Source organism: Augochlora pura, chromosome 7, assembly GCF_028453695.1.
Source record: "Augochlora pura isolate Apur16 chromosome 7, APUR_v2.2.1, whole genome shotgun sequence".
Lineage (NCBI taxonomy): Eukaryota > Metazoa > Arthropoda > Insecta > Hymenoptera > Halictidae > Augochlora > Augochlora pura.
Window position 1 is genome coordinate 25,667,292 of NC_135778.1, and position 22,256 is coordinate 25,689,547.

The following is a 22,256-nucleotide window of genomic DNA, read 5'->3' on the forward strand; positions in this document are numbered from 1 at the left end:
TGCTGTTATTTTCATATCTCTTGGATGGAAATCTGAAGGTGCAACCATGTCAATAATTCCGTTTCCTTCTACTACCTAGTTCACATTTTCGTATATCTTCTAATGATATAATATAGTAAACTTTACTATTTCAGTTTGATTGAAAATTTACGATTAAAATTTGTTGCACGCGTTAGACTACCAATAAGATAAAACAGTCATAAAAACGTGTTATTTCACTATCTTTATTTCCATGTAATTCGTCACAAGATAAATTGATTTGAATGAAATCAGAATATACGTAAGTCACCAAAACCTCAAAAATACATTCTTTCAGTTTTCATTCTAGAATTCTGGCATACCTAATTTACCTGATTATTCTCCTATGTCTCCATTTAATTATCGTAAGCGTTTCGTCAAATCATTGCAAGTGAAACAAATTAAATTTCTTTCAGGGTTAAACTAACTTAAGCTTACTTCGTTAAACTTTCTTAAGCCGTCAGATTAACAAGTTATATAACGATACAAATTTTCGTACTAATGTAAATGCTCCATATAATTAAAATATTGTAAGGGTATTTATTTTAGCTTAAATTATTATAATGTTTATAAATACAATATATTTTCTTAGATTTTTACATGTTACTACTCTGAAGGTTTATTCAGATCTATTTCAAAAAAGAAATTTATCGATTATGAATAGTGAATAATTGAATCAATATTGACACTACGCTCCTAAATTCATTACTATTATTGTCAGTAAGATGGAAAACTGATAATGCTGATGAAATAGAAATTTACATTATCTACATCCGGTACAACTGACTGTCGGTAATCTGGGATACAGCTTGAGCATTTTACGCTACGTAAAATGTCGCTACACAGACTTTTAAATTGAACAAATGATCTTGCCAGAACTTAAATTTCCTTTTGCAGCAAAAGTGACAATAATTATTTACACTGGAATAAAAATTAACATTTCATTACTTTTCATAATCAAAGAAATTAAATATCTAACACGTTAATCTTCAAACTTTTTAATATTATCATTAAACAAATTTTTAATATTATCTTCGTGCCACCGCCACTTGCTAAACATTTTACAAACAATATCTGGATAGTTTCAAAAAAGTATTTAAAAGTCTTTTAAAAAAACTGTCAGAAGTTTTATAATCTTCAATTAATATCAGTAATATCAATTGATATTAGAGTGATTGAATAAATATTATATTGAATTTAATATAAGTTTCGTGTATACATTTTTTTATTGTATACACCTATCACACATAAAATTCAAGAAAATGTATCAATTTCTATATAAAACTTTCCTTTTTCTATACGTATTTAATCCGGTGGCACGGAAACTGTGACATCTGCTATATCTAGGTAGTTCCAAATGCATTCCATCGAGGATTCCGCAGTCAAAGATTACACAGCAAACGCGTAGATTCGCCTCGCCCCGGTCTGGAAGCATCGAAAATAAACTTAACCGACCTGTTGCGACCAAGGCCGTGCCAAATGGAATCTTGCGGCACATGTGTAGCTGCGGTACACGCTGCAAATTACAATATCACTATTTCGGTGCGCAGGCCAACACTTGTCCTCTTGATCGTGATCCACCTGTTGTTATTCAATGCACCGGTGCATAATCATTCATCTCGTGACATTCCACAAATTCTAAAACGTCATTAAAATATCTCGGCACGATTCTTCAGACTTCCAACGAAGTATAGAGAGACGTCTTCGAAAAATTTGATTCTTCCTCGTATCGTTTCCAAGAATATTCGAGCCGATGTTTCCAATAGTTCAGGAACGTAACAATCTTTTGATACGATATTATTATTCACGTGTTCGTATTTATGAAAATTTTCGGACGTTGTATCGTCAGGCCGAGATCGGGTTTCATTTTATTCTCTCGGACTTTAAATGTACTTGTTGGAAGAGATTCGAGCCAGAGATGAGGCAGCCAGTCGAATAAACAATTATTTATAGATCGCAGACAGTAGATTATTTATGTTTTCCTTGCTGCTATTCGTAAATATTAACATATGTTCCGCTTAATGAGAGAATTTTATTAGACCGGAACCAAGAGAATTAGGCGGTGCATCTTGGCATTGGAAAATACAAAGGAAGTCGGCCGTGCAATCCTGAAGAAATTTGGTAGATACAGTGACATTTTATTTGTACTATCGTATAACTTGAAAGCCAATTTTTTGTTCAAATTATCGACTGTAGATATTTTATTGTCGCGTGAAGCTTCATAATTCCAGTATTTTAATCGTTGCAATTAATTATTAAATTAGACATAAATCGTCAATTAACTCTACTATTTAATTATTAGCCGAAGAAACGTGCACAGACACCTACTTCGTTGGAGTTCATCAGTACTCCAACCATACTCACTTTGCCATAAAAAATCACCAATTGGCATACCTGCTACTAATTATTCAATCGATACCGAAGCGAAAAGATTGGCGGCAAACCATTGGCGTAGGATAAGATTCAATTATTCTATACTTTGACGCAACAATTAACCAGAATGGTTTCAAACAAAAATTGAGATCGTCCAGTCAATTGGCAAATAAACGTCTGATGAGATCATCTCACGAAATCAAGTCAGTAGGTTGCTAGTCATCGGTCCGATATTTTTGGACAAATATCAGGACACCGGGCGTCATTTCACGGTGCATTTCGTTCGATAAATCACCGGGACGAATGAATCGGCCGGATAGAAGTCGCGGCTCTCGTGTTTCTATTAACACCGTCAGCCGTTGTCAAATTTTGTTGCGCTCGTCCCGACGACACATATTTTTAGCGTTCCCGTGATTCATCCGGCCCGACGCAGGAAACAAAACAGAGCCTGTACGCTCGATAAATAATAAATATAATGTAGATAATATATTCTTATTGTTTCAATTACAAAATACAAAATAAATATATAATATACATGTACAATGGAAAATCGAAATTTTGGAGTCTAAGAAGGGCCGTCCACTGGCTTACATCCTGGTCTACTTTCCAAGGAGAATCTTGCGGGTCGCGCCAAGGCTCTGGCCCGCCTGGGTAGCACCTTTGTTTGATCCTGCTTGAAGGCCGATCACACCCTCGCCAGCCCGGAGCTGTTCCTCCGTAAACTCACGTTTGCATTCCTCTGACGGCTTCGGTCCCAAGTAAGGTCCTTTCCATTCAGGGTGTTTGTATGTCTGCGCAAAACAACCACGATCATATAAAAACGTTGGAAAAAATCTGAATTATATCAATATATTTCTGGTCTCTAGCAGATCTAGATCGCAGCGCTTTTATTTTATACATTTATAAATCGTTGGTTTCTTCAAAACAAAAGAAATATTTAGAAATGTTTCATGTAAAATGAACTCGAAATTTACAAACGACCGATTTAAATTATGACAACGCCGCACTCATTCACAGATCTTAAGTCATCCAAGCCCGTTGCATCGAACCATTGAGAGACAACTACGTGTCGTTTTTGCATGTTTCTGATCACGCAGTGATATGTTATCTGGCAGAGATGGTTAATGCAAAAGAGATTGAAATAAATGTGCCAAAACGTTGATTTGCGACAAATTTCTTGGCTGTTCCCATTTCACTTAGTGTTTTGAATTAAAGTTCAATGCTTTTAAATATCATCAGAGTCTTGCATTCAGGCGATTAATCAAATGATCTAGTCGACGCATTAAACAGTAAAGCTAAAACCAAGAAACCGAATCCTGATTTTAAAAATATATGTCAGATGGCCGCAAAAGTAGATTTTCATCCTCGTTGAAATGACGCGATCGCTAAATTTACGTCAAAATTTTTATTAATAATTACCGTGCGACCAAGAGCGAACAGAGTGGTGATCACTTGTGCTATGTCTTTCTTTTCCCATAAGTCGACGGTTTGGAACACGTCGACGTCGTCCACACCATAGTCTTTCAGTGCTTTCTGAAACCTAATACAAAATGGACGTCGTGTTAGTGTGCTCCGAGAAGTCTCCTGAAAGAATGTTATTAATTTTCACTGAAATGTTACTAACGAGTTGATGTTCTCCATCATTTTGAACTGGCCTCCCGAGGAATTGATCTTGGTGATCGATCCGGGAGAGATTTTGTTCATGAGATGGCACAACACTTGCCCGTCCTTGAGCACGTCTTCGAACACCTCACCCGGTGGAAATTTCTTGCCGAGGATCGACTCGATCCATTCCTGGGCTTCCTTTTCCTGTTCGGGATTACGCTTCGCCGCGATCTATAGCCAAAAAGAAGATGAATAATCTTTTAAAATGTCTGTTCCAACAAGAATTTTAAATTGACGCGTTTCCCGGCCTTTCGTGAAAATGGTGCAACTAAGACGTTCGAAGCCAAAGCATTAAATAATTTGATCGATTCTTAAAGAATGTAATCTAACTCTCTGATTACACTGCAGAAGCTCGCGCACCATCGGTACAACTGTTTATCTGGTTAAAACCCTGAATCTATTTGAACCGAGAGTTACAAACATTCCATCTAGATTCTGATTTTTTCACAGCTATGTATTAATATTGATACTAATAAAAAAATTAACTTTGGTCTCAACAAAGGAGTTTTAATATTATACAAGTAAAAATTAGTTGTCATAATTGCCCAAAGAAGGTTTGTCGTCCAAAAGTTAAGCATTATTATAATTTACGTCTAGTGATCTGAAGTTCAAGGCTCAAGTTCCTACATCCATAAATTTAAAAATCCAAGCCCAAAATCTGAATTATAAATTAGAGGTCATTAGACTCCCTAGGGACCTAAGATGATGTCAAGATTACAGCTTGGCAGTTGTTTGTGATAAATCAGCACTTGCTTCTAACTATGAGTTAAGTTTATATGTATTGTCCGTAGATCAGGCTTAAATTGACTAAATATTGATTCTAAATTTAGCCTAGATCTAGGCATACAAGCTAACGTATTATCCTCGTCAGATCCATGTGAATCGTTCCGTTAAATGTAAGCGAACTTAGAACATGGTAAGTCCAACAGCAATGCCAAACAATTGGGTTGTGTAATAAGTTCGTTTGCGTTTCCCAGTAAAAAAAATTAACCGTGTAGTCATTGATGCGAACAGACTAATCTATCCTGTCTTAAAGTAGACACTTTCAACTTTTACTTAAGTTAAGTTGCATGGAAATAGCCGTACGGAAACGTATATTAAAATTCACCTTAACTTTTTCTCTTTAATCTTGGAAAACCCCATAACGTTAAAGGTCGATTCCTTCTAATTTTTCAACATTCGACATTTTATTGCAATCTAATCTACTCTGTACGAAAGTAGATACTTCTAGCTTTCATTTAAGCTGAGTAGCATAAAAACAGCCCCTTGAGAACGCATTTCAAAATTCATCTAAGCTATCTCTTTGAATTCGTGTAATTTCCCTTGTCTCTTCGAAAGTATCAGGGGTCCACGAACGGACATATTACACAACCAAATAGATACAGGTTGGACAAGAGCTTCTCCAGGTGTCAGAGGGGTAGAACGTCACAATTCACTGGTTTATGAGTGGAACTGGACTCCTCAACGGTCGATCACTCGAACTCTCACGATCCTCCAGCACAATCGACGCACAGTGTGGTTCACGGTTAGGGTCGTACCTTGGCGCGCACTTGACGTTCAAGAGCCATCGTTGGTACGGTGGTGGTTTCTTTTAGTGGACTGAAGTGCATGGGCCGAGCACCGACCCCTCTTATACCGGCGACGGCGGCGGATGGACGGCCCACGCGTTTCAATGTCCGTGTGTAACTTTACACGTTGAAAAAAGACTAGCAAAGGCGGCGTTTCGTGGGTGGATGTACGCGTGTGCGTGCTACCACGATTATCGAGAATCTAATATTAGCGTCATGTCCGTTTCAGTAGATTTTCCAAAAATCGTGGTTGTCGAGCTGTGACAGACAGGCCCCGACGTAGCCCAACTGTGAGCAAATTGCTTGAGGAGATCGACGAAGCTCCTGGAGATCGTACGTGATCTATCATAGTCTCGAAAACGATCTCTGCAAGCTTCCATGTTCAATTTGCTGCTATCACGAAGGACCTATGAAAATTCAAAGATTTGAGACTCGTCTGGTTTTATCTATTAGATCGAGCCATAAATGACATCCCTTTCTTTTTCATCAGATATTTATTTTGTCTTTTCTTTTATTTATTTTTTTCTTGTTTCCTTTCCTTTCCGCTGTATTTTATTTATTTCAAACCCTTATCCATTTAGCGAAAGCAAAAACTCGTTGACCCGGCGACTCCTATTTGGTAGATTTGCGAACCATGGATTGCTACCTAGCTGCATCGAAAGTTATTTATGACTTATTATAATATTTCAGAACTCTTTAGGCTCGGTGAAAAAGTGTGAGCCACATAACATTCGCGCTCGGGAGGGCCTCGTTTGCAAAGACACGCAAACTGCCGGATAGTACTACTGGCAGCGGGCGCGTCTGGCCATCGACGGATGCTTTCTACTTAATGTAAATATTGACTTTGCCATAGATCAGACCGATCACACCGGCCATCGGTCTTCGTTTTAAGATCACGATAGAAATTCAAATGCAATCGTGACCATTTTTTCATTTTACTATTTCCATACAACGGACTGAAAACAGAAAGAGAAATGGGAAACGAAATTTCGGTTGCGCAAAGTGCCGTGTGTGCTTTTTTTTCTGTAAATAACCCCAGCTGCTATATAGGTCAGACTATTATTATACGAGCCGCTTTTTGAATTCACGTGAAACCGAGGACAGCGGGGGATCGAAGGAGACAGGGCCAAGGCCCATGACAAGCCACGAAATCGGCCGAAGTTTCTCCGTAAGAAATAAACCGAGCAGACATCATCGCTTCGATTTTGGCGGCTCTTTTTCTAAAGCATTCTTTCACCGAGATGTGATAACGAAATGGTCACGCAACCGGCGGATCTATTAACCCGAATTATACGAAATACTGTTCCGTAGCGGAATTGCTAGCTACTTAGTCAAGTTTAAATATAATCCGCGGCGTCCCGCGTTCATCCTCTTCGTCATCGTATCGCGCACTTTTCGCCGCGTTCCGACGCGATTTAAATACGAACTGTCCAAATTTAAATCCCCGCGTTTTCGTGATTAATTATTTTCATAAGAACTGCGCTTGCCGCATCCGATATTCAAGGTATTCTATTATTACCGTGTCTTAATCATTTCTTCAATGTTGGAAGAATGCTGCGGATAGAGCTGTATAATCCGGAGTTTTCGTTTATCCGGATAATCTGAATATTCGAATATTCGGAAAGTGGTCATTGAATAATCCAGATAGTTAATTATTAACTGGATAATTCGGATAGTTTGGACAATAGTAAAAAATGAAAGGAAATACGCAGAACTACAGCTTTGGTTTTAATCGATTACCATGTTACGCTTTAGGACTTAATTAAAAAGAATATTTTTTCTTATGAGAGGAATAGAAGCAGATTATAAACTTGTGTATAATTGTAAGTCGAAGTGTGAAATCAGGTAGGTTACTTTGTTAAATAAGATTGTTAAATAAGAGATTTGCACAGTTATATCTTTTCTTAAAAGTGTAATCACGTAAATCCGGCTATTAAATTCCAGATTACGAACAATCCGTGACAATTGTCCGGATAGCACCAATCTTAGTTCCGTGGTAACTGACAAGAAAGTTCGATGGAAAAATTGTCATCAAAGATTTTATATCATATTCCCTGTAATGTCTCATTTCTCACAGTTCATTCGAAAGTCACCTTCTTAAGGAAACCATAGGAAAAGATAGTGAAAATTTTTAAAAGTGCAATTTTTTCATGAGAAAAGAATACGTTCTTAGAAAATTAAAAGAACTTCACTTAGTAGTTGCTGATTATGCCCACAACATTGTTGAAATATAAGTAAGACGTGAATTGTATTTAATCACTTGCAAAATTTCTATTTGAATTCAAAAAGTTTGAGATATTTGATATGCATAAAAATAGTTCTGGCAATGGTTTTGCCATCTGTCGGCAATTGTGTGAAACTTAACGAAACGCAGCTATTGGTGAAGAAGGAAACTGTAAATAGAAAGAAAATGGCAGATCGGTATCTGTTACATTGTTTTCATGATAGAAATAGCATTATCTACAGTTGGTAAAGATTGTGCTATATTTGTTTAAACTATTTTATGGAAACGTCCATGAGTGTCGTTAGTGTGTTCATCCAACATAGCGTTCAAATTGTTTTAAAGTGATAACTACTCCGCGTTAAATTAATTTGTTCTCATCAGTGACATTCAGTCAATATCAATGTTGATTGAATATTAAACTACATCGATAATACTCGTGGTCTATAATGATAATGTAATAATAAAAATTAAACAAGTACGTACATAGTGCGAAACACTGCCAGGTCTCTCGATTATCAATTAATTCATTATTGTATAACAATTTCTCCCGTGTTAAGGCATTACAAAATTCCTTAATCTACAATTGCATTAGCTTTTATTACACTTTCTAACCTTTTTGTTCAAAATTTGTTGCACGTTACGTAGCCAGAATAAAGTTTCAAGCCACCTAGCGACAAAGATGGAAAATGACAAAAGGGTACAGTGTACATGGTACAGTCAACAATGAAAATATTTTATATCTGCACGTAAAATTAATATTTCAATCCCATGTCATATTTGAGAACACACGATGTCATTTAAAAATTTCGCAGTCGTTAGAATTGATTGCAATATGGTTTAAAAGAAAAAATTGCTACTACAATTTTCACCGCTTTGTACAAAGAAAAGATATTCGGGCTGGCATTACGCGCCACCGAATTACATGTGTACATATTTAGCCAATAAGAATATTTGTATTTTAGGGTAATTTAAATCGATTGGTAGCCAAAGGAATTTGAATTTGTTATACAATTAATTATGTATATAATATAAGTAATGGAAGAAACATCTCATTCCGATTTCCTCCTTCGTTTAAACAAAAGTTTATAATTTCTTTTTAAAATAAAGTTTATTTTACTATTTCCTATAATGTCTTGAGCTGAATGCTTTGACATTTTTGGTCACTTAGAGATACATGTTCTAAGGTTGGACCTATCGAAATCGAAATTAATTAATTTTTTTGGAGATTTTGTATAGAAACAAGAATTAATACCGGGCTCAACTACTTGGTGTTTATATATCTTAATTGTGTTTTTGGTGAAGATTATATGGTCTTACTAATAAATCCAATAAAAATAATAATTGCAAGTGTACAAATTAACCCCATTATAAGCGGACTTTATGACACTTTTAAAAATCCCGGCAATAAAGATCAAAAGTCTTGTTTTCGTGGTTAATGGTTTCCAAATTTCGTCATTAGGTGGCACTTTACCGGTACGCATAGATATCTATATATAATCTGCCGTTTATGCGTTGAACGAAAAGCTTACTAACCCTAGCAGTAAGTGAGTAGTAAGAACTTCGAAAACGTAAGTTGTTTTTAGTTAATTGCTGGGTCCATTCCTTTCTCTCTTTATTGTTTCTCTTTATGCTTCACGTTGCGCCGGAACGGAAACTAATTTTCCATCTTCGAACCCCGTCGAAGTGTGTTGTGACACAAACTTACACTCGAATCCAACAAACGAATTGTTGAGACTCTAATTTCACAATGTTTTGAAATACGTTCTCCTAATATTTTTTCATATCTCGTCTCGTAGTATTTATTCATTAATCAAAAGTTAAAAAAAACTGTTAAACCAGTTGCATTATGTTCAATCTGTCAAACCACTGAACACTCTTTCTCATAGATTATGTTTTTGTTTTCTACTATTGTTGCCTGCTTCTATGGTAAAAAAGAACAATTCTTGCTCATTTTGTTGAGATGTAAAAATTTGTTCTTGTTCAACAATTTAATTTACAATGATTATTCTTGGTCTGCTTAGTACGATAAATATTGTATTTTGATTGTTAAGGAAGTCATTAGACATGGCACAAAGATTTCCTGTACCAAATACAGGGAATAATGGCCCACCTCAGCAGAGATATACAGCATCGTCTGTACCTCCAAACTTACGACAGTATTCTGGCCCAAATTTTTCGGTAAGTATATTCTGTACTTTGATATTAACATTGCATATTAATTAATCCATTTACATTCTAACAAATGTACATATCAATAAATATGGAATACATAAGCAATTTATTTAAACAGATGCAACAAAGATCTGGATTCACTCCACCTCCACAGATGGGTAATGCTGGACCTGGCCCAGCCAGCATAATAAGAGCAACTCAACCGTATTCCAATATGCGTCAGGGTCCAATGCCTACGCCACCTGTGGGGAAGAGAAGCGCAGATCAACGTATACCTATGTCCCAACAGAAACCGTAAGTGCTTGAACAAAAGATTTTCTGTTAATTTTACATTAATCATATTTTTATCAATGCTCATTGATTCATTAAACAACTGATCTGATGTATTTGTTTTATACTTCAAAAGAAAGTAAATTCTGTCCAATTGTCCTTTACTTTTTAAACAGAAGTTGACTATTTGTGAACGGGAGATTACAATTCTTTGAGCCTTATTCCTTGTTTTAATAGTCGTTTATAATTGGCATCTATGAGAATTAGCTGCGAGGCTTGAATAGTCCATCCTCTTCTCAAATAGTCCATTTTTATTTATAAGCTTGAGGGCAATTGAGAAGAATTTACTGTATTTTATTTTATACATAAGGGAAATTGAATATTATACCTTAGAATATGCTTTGAGCTATTTGAATTATGTTACTGTGTTTGCATTGAAAATCATTTACCAATTTACCAGGAACTTCACTGCATTTCATAAGCTTCAAAATTGGTTTATTGATTTTTGAATCTATGATTTTTACATAAACTCATTTAGGTATTTTTGGAACAGTGATTTTTCACATTCCACTTCCAAGAAGAAGAAAAAGCTAGCGGATAAAATATTGCCGCAGAAAGTGCGAGATTTAGTGCCTGAGTCACAGGCTTATATGGACCTGCTAGCTTTCGAGAGGAAGTTAGATGCGACTATAATGCGAAAACGATTAGATATACAAGAAGCATTGAAACGTCCCATGAAACAAAAGAGGAAGCTGCGAATATTTATTTCAAATACATTTTATCCCGCGAAGGAAGCTGGTGAGGGGGAGGATGGTTCAGTAGCATCTTGGGAACTTAGAGTAGAAGGTCGACTCTTAGATGATACGAAGAACGATCCTAATAAAGTAAGAAATGTTTCCAAATATTCAGTGTACCAGCAGAAAAATCTGTTAACTTGCATTCAAACCTCTAGGTAAAAAGGAAGTTCTCCTCGTTCTTTAAAAGCTTAGTTATAGAATTGGATAAAGATCTGTATGGACCTGATAACCACTTGGTTGAATGGCATCGTACGTTAACAACACAAGAGACTGATGGTTTCCAAGTGAAGAGACCTGGAGATAAAAATGTTCGGTGCACTATTCTTCTACTCCTCGATTACCAACCTTTACAAGTACTGGATTTTGAACTTAATGAAGATATATCACGAAAAGAATGATAGTATATAAATATATTCTTATTCACAGTTCAAATTGGACCCCAGATTAGCACGATTGTTAGGTGTTCATACACAGACGCGACCTGTTATTATTTCCGCCCTCTGGCAGTACATAAAAACGCATAAGCTCCAAGATAGTCACGAGAGGGAATTCATAAACTGCGATAAATACTTGGAACAGATATTTATTTGCTCACGGATGAAGTTTGCAGAGATACCACAGCGTTTGAACTCACTACTTCATCCACCGGATCCAATTGTAATTAATCACGTTATCAGCGTAGAAGGTACACACAAATGTTTCAAGCAAATGTATTTTTATTTTTTATTATGAATTCTATCGTAATTGACGAAAATGTATTCTTTTAAACAGGTACAGAAACAAAACAAACTGCGTGTTACGACATAGACGTAGAAGTTGACGACACATTGAAAACGCAAATGAACAATTTCCTGCTGTCTACTGCAAGTCAACAGGAAATTCAAAGTTCAGATAACAAAATTCACGAAACGGTGGAGACCATCAATCAGTTAAAAACTAACCGGGAGTTTTTCTTGAGTTTTGCAAAAGACCCACAGCAGTTCATCAACAAGTGGATCATTTCACAAACTAGAGACTTGAAGACCATGATAGATGTCGTTGGAAATCCTGAGGAGGAACGTAGAGCAGAGTTTTACTATCAACCTTGGGCACAGGAAGCAGTTTGTCGGTACTTCTACACGAAAGTGCAACAGAAACGTGCGGAATTGGAACAGGCGCTTGGCATCAGGAATTCATAAACATGATCCGAAGTACAGTAACAATTTGAAACATTACTATGTAAAGTATTTATATGAATCTTTTCCCTTTAATTTTAACGAGCATCGATTAATATGTCTCGCACTTTTACTCGATACCCCGTAAGTTTCTATTATGTTTAAGCAACACTAGAATGACGTATTTTCATGAAATGTCAGGAAGAAAAGTTGTATAGTCTTAAAAAACGCTAAACTGTTCTGAGTAACAATGACTCCTTCGAAACAGTTTTATTAACACGACACATATATCATGTATCTTTATTCAAATCCATTTCTTTTCATAAATTTTAAAAAGAGGAGAAATATAACAACTATAAGCATCGTTGATACGATGAAATTCTGTATAATATAATGAATAAATCTTTGATATAATTCGCTGAAATCGTTTCGCGTTGCATCCCATGGTAATGAACGAATATTTTGTTTGCAAGAGGAATAACAGCGGATTATCATTTTTGCTTACTTTAGGAAAGAACAGACTCGAGAATGTGCCAAACATTCTGTAATGTAATTTTATTTATCACATACATTAATAAAATTGTAATTTATACCATGACCAAAACTACGGAAGTTGGGGAAATTTTATTACAATAAAGTTTCATTTTTAGTAATCTTTAATCAGAGTGCATAATAAAGGAACGAACATCGATTTTTCAGTTATCCAATTCTTATTTTGTTTGTGCAAGTAAATACAATTTCTTACATAATCAGTACATGATGCAAAATATTGTTTTGGCAATAGTGCCAATTTCAAACGCCGGGAACAGGAGCATCGTAAATTCGTTATGAATTTCACGTTGATCTATCTTTTTTCTCGCACCGCAAATACCGGGAATTTTATTTTGCAGTCGGTGTAAAAGTGCTTTTTCTCACATCTCCCTTACTTAAGAATATTATGGATTAATCTGATACGGTATTACAACGTTAAAATTCCATGCATTCACACAGGATGGGAAATACCGATGGTATAGATAGGATATTAGACTCTCACGTGTTCCTTTACTCTCCTTCACACGACGTTAAATATTTCCCATTTCTTGCAAATGACTCACTGTGAAAATAAACTTAAAATGCACCGTTCGATAAACTCCTACGCTTTTTCTATTTTTTTTCTTTCATCAAAACACTAAGTCATAATGATATTACGAAACATCCTCTTCACATACCGACGAGCATTACACGTAAAGCATCGATCACACATTTTTTCCTTAAATGTCGGTGTATGTGAAATGTCAGTTTGTTTTATTTAAAACTCTGTTGCATATAATAAGTAAAATTTCTGTAGAAGCCCGTAATATTTCACTATAAGATTTCATGACTCACATTTTCAATTTTGAATCTGATTAATTATTATTATAAAATGGGTGACATTTCATATTCACTAACTTAAAGCGTACCGCATAATGCCACGAAAGAAACGATCCAATAGCGACATTGACTCTAGCGATAAAATTTAAAAATCTCATAATCTCGATTCGATGAACGTCGAATGGTCGCCGAATCTTATACGACACTAAATCACAAGTGCACAAATTGATTGTATCGTTTCTAATACAATAAACTCTGATTAAGTTCTGGCGTAATCGCCCAAGAGTCATTTCACAGTGTATTATTGTTAGCATTATTATTATTGTTACTATTATTGACCTGTTTGATTGGAGCGAGTACGCCGCAGACTGCATGCATGAGATCAAGGTTTATTGTATACATTTATTCCTAATCTTAATTACACATCCACATATATTTCATCGTATAAAGTTTTAAATATACATGCGGGTGACGAGACGAGTTGAACGGTTCATTTTTATTAGACATTATTCGCTTAAATCATATGGAAGTCGAAGAGTAGAAAGGGTAGCCTAGACACATTTTCCTATGCTCGTGACAAGTCCACAAAGACCATCTATTTGCCACATCAAATGTTTGATCGATGAATGACAGATGAATCTCTGTACACCCTAATATCTTGTAAATAATCATGGTTCATACATTTCACTAGTAGTCCTTGCTTGGATAAAACTGTTACCATGTTTCTTCCATCTTCTTAACACGCTGACTGCCATATCATAAAACCATAGAACCTTCTGCTGGGCCAAATCTTTGTTGGCAAACTGGTAATCGCATAACCCAGGATTTGTCATGGTTTTCAACTTCGCAGTAGTTTATTAGATAAAATTTTTCTTTCAGCGTGAACCCTTGTTAGATCACGCAGCATGTAATAAAATAGTTTCTCATACTTTCTTGCCTCCCACAATGTGGTAACACACTTTCATATGAAAATACGACTATGATCCAAATGTTAAATGCAACTATGCAGCAAAAAGTTGTACCATTCGTACGCTAGTGATATAGCAGCCAACGTGTTAACTGGGGATTAATAACACTACAGAGATCGTACACTTATTTTGCAGAACGAGGTAGCGCATAGCCTTGAACGGTTTCTTTGTGTTTTACGAAGACATGTCGTTGAAGTGATCACATTTTGCGTATTGCTTTGTATTCTATCAAACGTAAAGACAAATCTTTTTCGTTCGTGTGTCATGCTTTTGCTGAGTTCTTGTTTCATTCAACATCTGACACTATGTATGTACTGTGTTCGTTAAAGATATACATCCATCTTGGAATCTTGTTTTTTGTAATTTCTGTACGCATCTAGGTTCAAGAGGAAGGTAAATTCCATTTGTGCAGTCTTTTTGGTACAATGTTAAGTAATAATGCGAAACATATCAGTGCAAGAGATCCGTACTAAGGAAGAAGTTTTTTAAATTCAATTTCCTTCCTCTTTTACATGACTATGGATACATTTCAAATAATAGCTTGTGTATTAAATGACCGTGAAAAAAGCGTATAAATGTCACCTATAATTGCGCTGTGTCTTGGCAATGGATCTGCATACTACAAATGACAATGTTAACATCATATGATACATCAATGTTTGTCTTTACCCATTTTATCTAAACGAAGCTAGAAAGACAAAAAACCCGCAAATTTGTTTTATCGGGGAATTTTTAACAATGTTTTGTCTAAATGATAGATTTTATAATTTAAAAAAGTATAACACGCATATAAATAGAAATTTAAAATCTTGAAATTAACAACATGATTATATAAGTAACAAAGTAATTAAAAAGTTTTAATAGATCATAGAATTTAAAATTTCTTACAATTTCAATAACTTTTTAAATTTAGGAATGTTTTTATTTTGATTTCTTCCTTTTACTTTTAACGACTTAACAAGATTTTTGAAATTCAAACAGTATTAAAAGTTACGAAATTTCAACTAACCATTAAAAAACTTACTGGAAAGATTTTGTATATATTTGCAATAATTTTCAATACTGATTCGGTACTGGAGCAACGATAGGTGTCATTTCCACGTTTTAAGTATGACAATGCCGGTGATAAAATTATTTGAAACACACATGCTTTTGTCGCATTATCAAAAAGATTTTTCTTCTTCAATTCGAACAAGCATTCGATGCGAAATTTTGTATAATTAGTTTTTTTTCTTCCTTAAAGTATTTTCTAAAATAAATAAACATGTGTTACTTCATATACTACAACATAAAAAGAAAACATTAACTGTGTTTAAACCCAATCAGATTCTCGGTTGGGATATAATTTAATAAACATAGGATATGCATAGAAATCATTTGGTAAAGTTACAACGTTTGGAAGTATCATTAGTTAATAATCCTTAACACGTTGACGACGGCATGCATCACCGGTGGGGCACACGCGTTTGTTCCGTGGGGCGGCGTGCATCACCGTACAAAATAGGTTTATTTTTCAATTCTCATCATTATAAACAGACATTTAATATTAAAAACATAACAATTCAATATAAAAACGTAACAATTCAATATTATAAACATAAAATAATTATTTAATTTTTTAATGTAATTTTTGAAAACATGGTGGGCAGAGTGCCGGTTGGCCCTTACATCAGTTACAATATGTTTTTACTTTTTTCGCCTTATTCGCGGCATATACTGCCTACCTTTTATTCTAGACATACGTTTATAGCATTCTTTACATCGCTGTCTCGTTTTTCTCGCGGGTGCTTGGAACGTCTGTAGAAAATGTCTACGTTGTTTGGGCACTAATTCAGTTTCAAATTGTACATTTAGCGGTTCTACTTTACTGAGGAGGTAATCGATAATTTTTTCGCGGAATTTTAAAATTTTCATACATTTGGTACCCCGTTTTCTATGTAAGCACCAAGCATTGGCGAGACAAGTCCCGCATACTAATTCGATTGCTATTTTGCTATACCACTTTACCGTTCTGCGTGTACACACAATGACATGAAACACATGAACACAACCCGTTGCTGTTTCCATTTTGCCTATAGCGGGAGAAATTTTTTATTAATTTTTATTATATCACAAATGTTCAGAGAATTGCGTGCGATTGTGAGAATTCGCGTCAGACCTCTACTGTTTGAGTAAAATTAAATAAAGTATTCCAAAATTAGGGCTAAAACTGGTCCCGTTAGGTTTATTTAACATTTACAGGTATATGCAAATTGATCTTGGAAACTATAGCATATCAATGTATTAGTTGAAGTCTACGGAATTCACTGAATCTAACAGAAATCGTATAGCTTTCGTAGTTTTGTTATAGATTGAGGTCAAAGTTGAAAGATTGCGATTTTTTCAAAATCGATTTCCTCAAAATACTGAGGATGATAGACAAAAACTGATTTCAAATTCGTTTTTAGCTCGTCGAGATCTATAAACATCGCGTAGTGATTATTATGTCGCAGAAATCGTATCGAACAGCGCAATCTGAGGCGCGCGCCGCCCCACGGAAAGAACTCTGAAAATCGTCGCCGTCGTCAACGTGTTAATAACATAAATATTACTACGAATGATGGAGTATAGGAGGCATACAAAACTAGAGTGTAGAAGAACAAACTTTTCTACTATACATCACATTGGATGGATCGTACAGCAAGGCAGTTTGTGTACTGTGAGGTTTATTACTTGATATGCGATGCGCACACAAATAACTAACAAAGTTAGCCGTTGTACTGAGATAAGTCAGATACTAATGCTTACGATTTCAATATGAAATAATACACGCTAGAATAAAAATGTGCAGAGTCATTTGATGTTTTCCCCATTAAGTTCTATCCAAGTAATGATAAATTGGCATTTGAGTTGCATATGCTCGTGCAACTCGTTAAGGCTTGAATATGTCTTTGACTCGTTCCAAATCTGAGCAAATTTGTTAATGCTTCAAAAAAGTCCTTGCAAACACGTAAGTGTTAAGAAGAACGCAAAAGTTCTTCAAAGTGTTTTAGCTTTTTCAAGTAAATCATTAATGAATTTCTGAAACATAAACGACCTGTGTTAGTAACAGTTACTAGTATGTGAAAAAACATGGTCTCTCTGTGGAGAAAACAACCACACTTAAATTTGATTTGCTTGAAAATTACATAATTAGTCACACAACATTAGATATTATAGAATGGAATATTATTATAATAGTGAGTCACCAAATAGATGTTATACTACAAAACAAATCACAATGTTACTTACATTTATATCATGTGGAGGCTTTTTTGTGTCGACCAATAATTCCTGCAAAAAAATGAATTCGAAATACAGTTAATAATCATTTCAAAACAAATAATGGTATTGTTAGAATTCGATAATTTACTTACTTGCAAAAATCTCCGTCTGTGATCATCGCTATCCATATCAAGAAGTTCATCTATGTCAATATCAACTTCTCGATTTTTACCACTATCATTCTGTAAATGAAAAACATTTTCTATATTAATATAACTAAGAAAAAGAAGAAGATTGGAACAATATTTGAAATCAAACTTACAACTGAATCATATAATTTTTCTAGCTCGTCAAACAACCACATTTCCACCGCTAGTCTCTTCCGAATAAGGGACATTTGATGAGACCCATACTTAGCTGTCAAGAATTTTTCTCGACGTTCCTTCACTTCCCCTTTTTCAGTGAATGCCACATGCAGATTTGCACGTGCTGGGCTACGTTCTGCAGTAAGTACCCCACCTCCTTCCATTATAAAACTACCTAACATTTTAAAAAGATTGATAGTGAAAAATGTAAAAGGATGCTAAATTATTTGAACAAGTATTTGTGAGAAATTCTAAAGCAAATATTAGTAGCCTTTGCTTAACTTACAGTTTTATAGGAGGAAAAATATACAATTATTAATGAGAGATGTTATAGGGCAGACAATTAATAAATTAATTTAAAAATAGGAAAAACAGGATAAGGAAGGACTGAAGAATATATAAGAGAAATGCATAGTATTATATAAAAACTATATGTATATCTACAACTCTTTATTATTCCACAGATTAACATGCTCATATTACAAATGAAATAATTGCGCAATTTGAAACTAAAATTGTATCGCGGGTATAGCTGTTCAAAAATCGCGCGCATTTCAGAAAATAAAAATTACAGTACATGAAATTAAAGTAATATATTTCTTCTCGCTTTATTACAGTCAATTTAGTCATCTAACTGAATTGATATATAAAAGCAACTAAGTACAAATAAGAAATTACGTAAATGGCATTGTTCTCACAATCCGAGTGTGATTATGAGCATTATAAAAGAACTAATGAAGATGAGATTAGTTCGAAAGAAGAGAAGAAACAAAATCCACAAATAACCATTGACTAATCGAGCCGAGAATAAGATCCGGGTTACTACAACCGCGGAATGTTAACTGTTGCATTTTTAAATTCCCCGGTTTTACGATACTCAACGGCCCCTACTCATTTCCGCTAATCCCAACTCTATATAAAATAGAAGCAATATCGAGTACAAATAAATCATATTTTTTTACAAGTGTTATAAGAAGTGTGTTAAAAAGTGTTCTTAAAACATTAACTACTACATTGAAAAAGTTACAAGTTTCGTAATAATAAATTAAGGGGTTCGAATACTGTATAATCATAAAAAATTGAAATATTATTTTTGTTTGTACACTGCCTTTAGAAAAATATTTTTAGCTTTATCAATTTTTAAAGAAACTAGGGTGACATTACCAATGTTTAAAAGATTATAACATTAATTAACCCTATTTCTCAGACTCGTGCGCTTTTGAATGTAGCACCGTTAAGTGTAATATAAACTCAAAGTAAATACTATAATTTACATTAATCACGCACATACTTTTCTATATATTTCATTAAAAAATAATCTCTCTTTCTTGGTGTTTTATAGTATCTTAACCCCTTAAATTTCATAAGCAGTAGTTCTCAATTGTAATGATAATCGAAACTTTTTGATCCCAAATTGCTGTTTATATATTTTCCTAATGATCTATTCCTTTCATATTCTGTCACGTGAATAATAAAATAAAACTACATACGTATATATGTTAACTGTATTGGGCGATACGCCATACACATTCCGTTAACATATATATTTGTTGTAATTCTATTATTTCAGTTTATTTATAGTCGTGTTTACTGCATAGGTTGCAGTTCAAGGTCCACCTCGGTTACTGTTACAATTGAGAACTGCTTTAATTACAGACTACACATTACAATACCTTCAAAAATACTATATTGAAAAATCTACTTTACAAAAACAACGATGCATCCGTGGTTAACAACGTCAGATTTGTTTATACTCATTATTCGCTTCGTTTTGCACTGAATTGATATTTTTAAAACGCACTTATTCCAATCGTAGTCCTTTGTTAGTATAATTGATGTGGCTCGAGAGTCAGGGAGCGGAATCACGAATACTCTCTCACGGGAAACCGAATAATTAACGCACGTGCGAACCACTCTTTTTGCATGCTACAATAAACAATGAGCCCTGCCGATTTCGTTCCCTTCGTTAACGCTATTCAATGCAAATGTAACCTCGGCGATGTGACGCGATGACGCTTCTCTTATACAAACACGCGAGCAACCAAAAAATAAAACTGCTACGAACGGCCCGATAAAGTTCGATGTGATCCCATAATGTGGACATAAAAAATGGGACAGATAGCCGCGTACAAAGGCCAAGGAAAATATATAAATTCACGCTCGGCGTTTTAATAAAAGATTAGCGACCCCTCGTCGTCGTTCCCGTGCATATAAACAAAGACAAGTTCGTGATCCCGATACAAAACTGGCTATCGTCATAAAAAACAATATTATCAGCGACCGTTCGAACGATCGTTTATTGTTACTTACTCTTACAGCCTGTATTTCCAAATTTCTACTATTCGAGCCGTAACACACTATCGTAATGCCAAGATCCATACGAATAATAAACTTCCTTAAAGGTGGTCGAGTATGATAGCATTTTGTTACTAGTCATGATTACCACACACTGTATACTCATTTTCTAGATCTGGTCGAATCATAACACCGGCAATCTAGGGATATTTTGGCGTGAAAAACGTTCATGTTGCTTACGAATTGGACATGTAATCGATACGCAGCAGTTTCAATTGAGACGTTTTCGCATTTAAATTTGTATGGAACTAAATAAATCAAAATAACTTTCAATAGAACATGTACTCAGAATATTAATAATTTTTGTCAAGGTACCTTAATAGCAGTAAATCAGTAAAAACTAAAATTCAATGTAAAGGTTTCAAGAGTAATGCATTGGCAGGAATTGGTGAAAACTATTTATTTAGAAAAAATTCAATCTTGACTGGCGTCAACATTCTCTGTTTGTAGTCCTTTGAAAGTAGCAACTGGTATGTACGTGACAAGAGTGTACAATTTGTTAGGAGAGTCTTCATCATCATTCCTCCTTCTGCTTAATCGTACACGAACTCTGAATGGTACATTTCTGTAAAATAGGATGATTTAATTAGCATTTAAGATGGAATGGATATATTTGAATTTTCATATCAAACTACAATAGTTACCTAATTCCTTTAGACCATAACTGCTTGTTGAGACGTGTGTCAATTCTTACATCTGGCGTACCCATTTGTTTCTCAGCAAACTTACGGATTTCTTTGATTGCTCGCGGAGCACGCTTTTTAAACCCAACACCATGAAGACGTTTATGAAGATTCACTGTGTATTCACGAGTCACTACCTCGTTGATAGCGCTTATTCCCTTGTTTTCTGTTGTCTTGGTCATTTTGCCCTGAAAAACAAAGCACTTTAACATCTTGATAGTACAGCATGACATAACCTTTCAAATAAAGTAAAACTATGAAAAATTGGGACAACAGAAGAAGATAAAATATGTAGTTTGAATTTTAAAATTATATTTCGTATAGAGTGAAAATTTCATTTCGGTACAATATTAGATGACATTTAATTAATACCAGTTATGTTAACAAGTAAAGCGGTAAACAAAGCAATGTTCAACTCGTGGATATTTAATATGACAAATAGGATATCTTTAGATAAAAATATTGGAACGGTATCATCATATGATAAATAATTAACGTAATTGTACCGAAACTTATTCATATAGGACAATTCACAGCCAGATGTTTCACGATTCTATTTTCCATGATTTTGACATTACCTCTCAGAAGAATGGCTCGACGTAAAAGAAACCAAGTTTGTAGTGTTCCAAAACTCATCGTTACCGTACTATATTGTATTGACTGTGTTTATCACATAAAAATATGTGCATAATATCTTTACAATATAAAATATTGTAAGGTAATACAATTTATTTGCTTAACTAATTTATATAAATTGTAATATTATAAATAAACGCTTTTTTAAACCATAAAGCAGGATTTTGGAAAGAGCCTTAAAGATCATTAAATGCAGCACATTCTTATAGAGGCGAAACTTTTGACTCTCATAATCCCGAACTTACATTCAATAGTATTGTTTTTAATAAATTGTTTAAAATGTTTATAAAATAAATAGTTTTTGTACCCATTTTGCATAGATATTAAGCAGTATAATCATCAACAAAACATCAATTTTTACCTCTGTAAAAATATTCAATGATTAAATACTTTGTGAATTCAGCGGTACGTACAG

General features: G+C 34.6%; 4 protein-coding genes across 10 annotated transcripts; 1 reads left to right on the top strand and 3 right to left on the bottom strand.

Moving 5' to 3' along the window:
- Window positions 1–2,855: 2,855 nt before the first annotated feature.
- Window positions 2,856–5,727, bottom strand: Mp20 (muscle-specific protein 20 transgelin). Its single transcript, XM_078184592.1, has 4 exons — window positions 5,595–5,727; window positions 4,016–4,227; window positions 3,811–3,931; window positions 2,856–3,182 (listed from the first exon to the last, which is right to left on the bottom strand). The coding sequence occupies exons 1-4, from the start codon at window positions 5,664–5,666 to the stop codon at window positions 2,991–2,993; spliced, it is 597 nt and encodes a 198-aa protein (XP_078040718.1). The 5' UTR covers window positions 5,667–5,727; the 3' UTR covers window positions 2,856–2,990.
- Window positions 5,728–8,210: 2,483 nt separating this feature from the next.
- On the top strand, window positions 8,211–12,901 carry Bap60 (Brahma-associated protein 60). Of its 3 annotated transcripts, none has more exons than XM_078184590.1 (7): window positions 8,211–8,323; window positions 9,900–10,026; window positions 10,139–10,314; window positions 10,829–11,174; window positions 11,243–11,440; window positions 11,514–11,772; window positions 11,859–12,901. In XM_078184590.1, the coding sequence occupies exons 2-7, from the start codon at window positions 9,913–9,915 to the stop codon at window positions 12,263–12,265; spliced, it is 1,500 nt and encodes a 499-aa protein (XP_078040716.1). In that variant the 5' UTR covers window positions 8,211–8,323; window positions 9,900–9,912; the 3' UTR covers window positions 12,266–12,901. The 3 variants fall into 3 exon arrangements, with proteins under 3 accessions (XP_078040716.1, XP_078040715.1, XP_078040717.1); XM_078184589.1 differs by lacking the exon at window positions 8,211–8,323 and adding an exon at window positions 9,329–9,416; XM_078184591.1 differs by lacking the exon at window positions 8,211–8,323 and adding an exon at window positions 9,329–9,416 and having other exon boundaries at window positions 10,844–11,174.
- LOC144471968 (protein phosphatase 1 regulatory subunit 14B) lies at window positions 10,146–20,599 on the bottom strand. 4 transcript variants are annotated; one of them, XM_078184597.1, is made up of 5 exons: window positions 20,478–20,599; window positions 18,125–18,342; window positions 17,955–18,044; window positions 17,830–17,871; window positions 10,146–10,262 (listed from the first exon to the last, which is right to left on the bottom strand). In XM_078184597.1, the coding sequence occupies exons 2-5, from the start codon at window positions 18,329–18,331 to the stop codon at window positions 10,254–10,256; spliced, it is 348 nt and encodes a 115-aa protein (XP_078040723.1). In that variant the 5' UTR covers window positions 18,332–18,342; window positions 20,478–20,599; the 3' UTR covers window positions 10,146–10,253. The 4 variants fall into 4 exon arrangements, with proteins under 4 accessions (XP_078040723.1, XP_078040721.1, XP_078040722.1 ...); XM_078184595.1 differs by lacking the exons at window positions 10,146–10,262; window positions 20,478–20,599 and adding exons at window positions 12,894–17,619; window positions 19,841–20,471; XM_078184596.1 differs by lacking the exon at window positions 10,146–10,262 and adding an exon at window positions 12,903–15,808.
- Window positions 20,600–20,907: 308 nt separating this feature from the next.
- Window positions 20,908–21,852, bottom strand: Rpl31 (ribosomal protein L31). 2 transcript variants are annotated; one of them, XM_078185197.1, is made up of 3 exons: window positions 21,784–21,852; window positions 21,167–21,393; window positions 20,908–21,087 (listed from the first exon to the last, which is right to left on the bottom strand). In XM_078185197.1, exons 2-3 carry the CDS (start codon window positions 21,385–21,387, stop codon window positions 20,937–20,939), a joined length of 372 nt encoding a protein of 123 aa, XP_078041323.1. In that variant the 5' UTR covers window positions 21,388–21,393; window positions 21,784–21,852; the 3' UTR covers window positions 20,908–20,936. The 2 variants fall into 2 exon arrangements, with proteins under 2 accessions (XP_078041323.1, XP_078041324.1); XM_078185198.1 differs by having other exon boundaries at window positions 21,712–21,791.
- Between the last annotated feature and the right edge of the window lie 404 nt (window positions 21,853–22,256).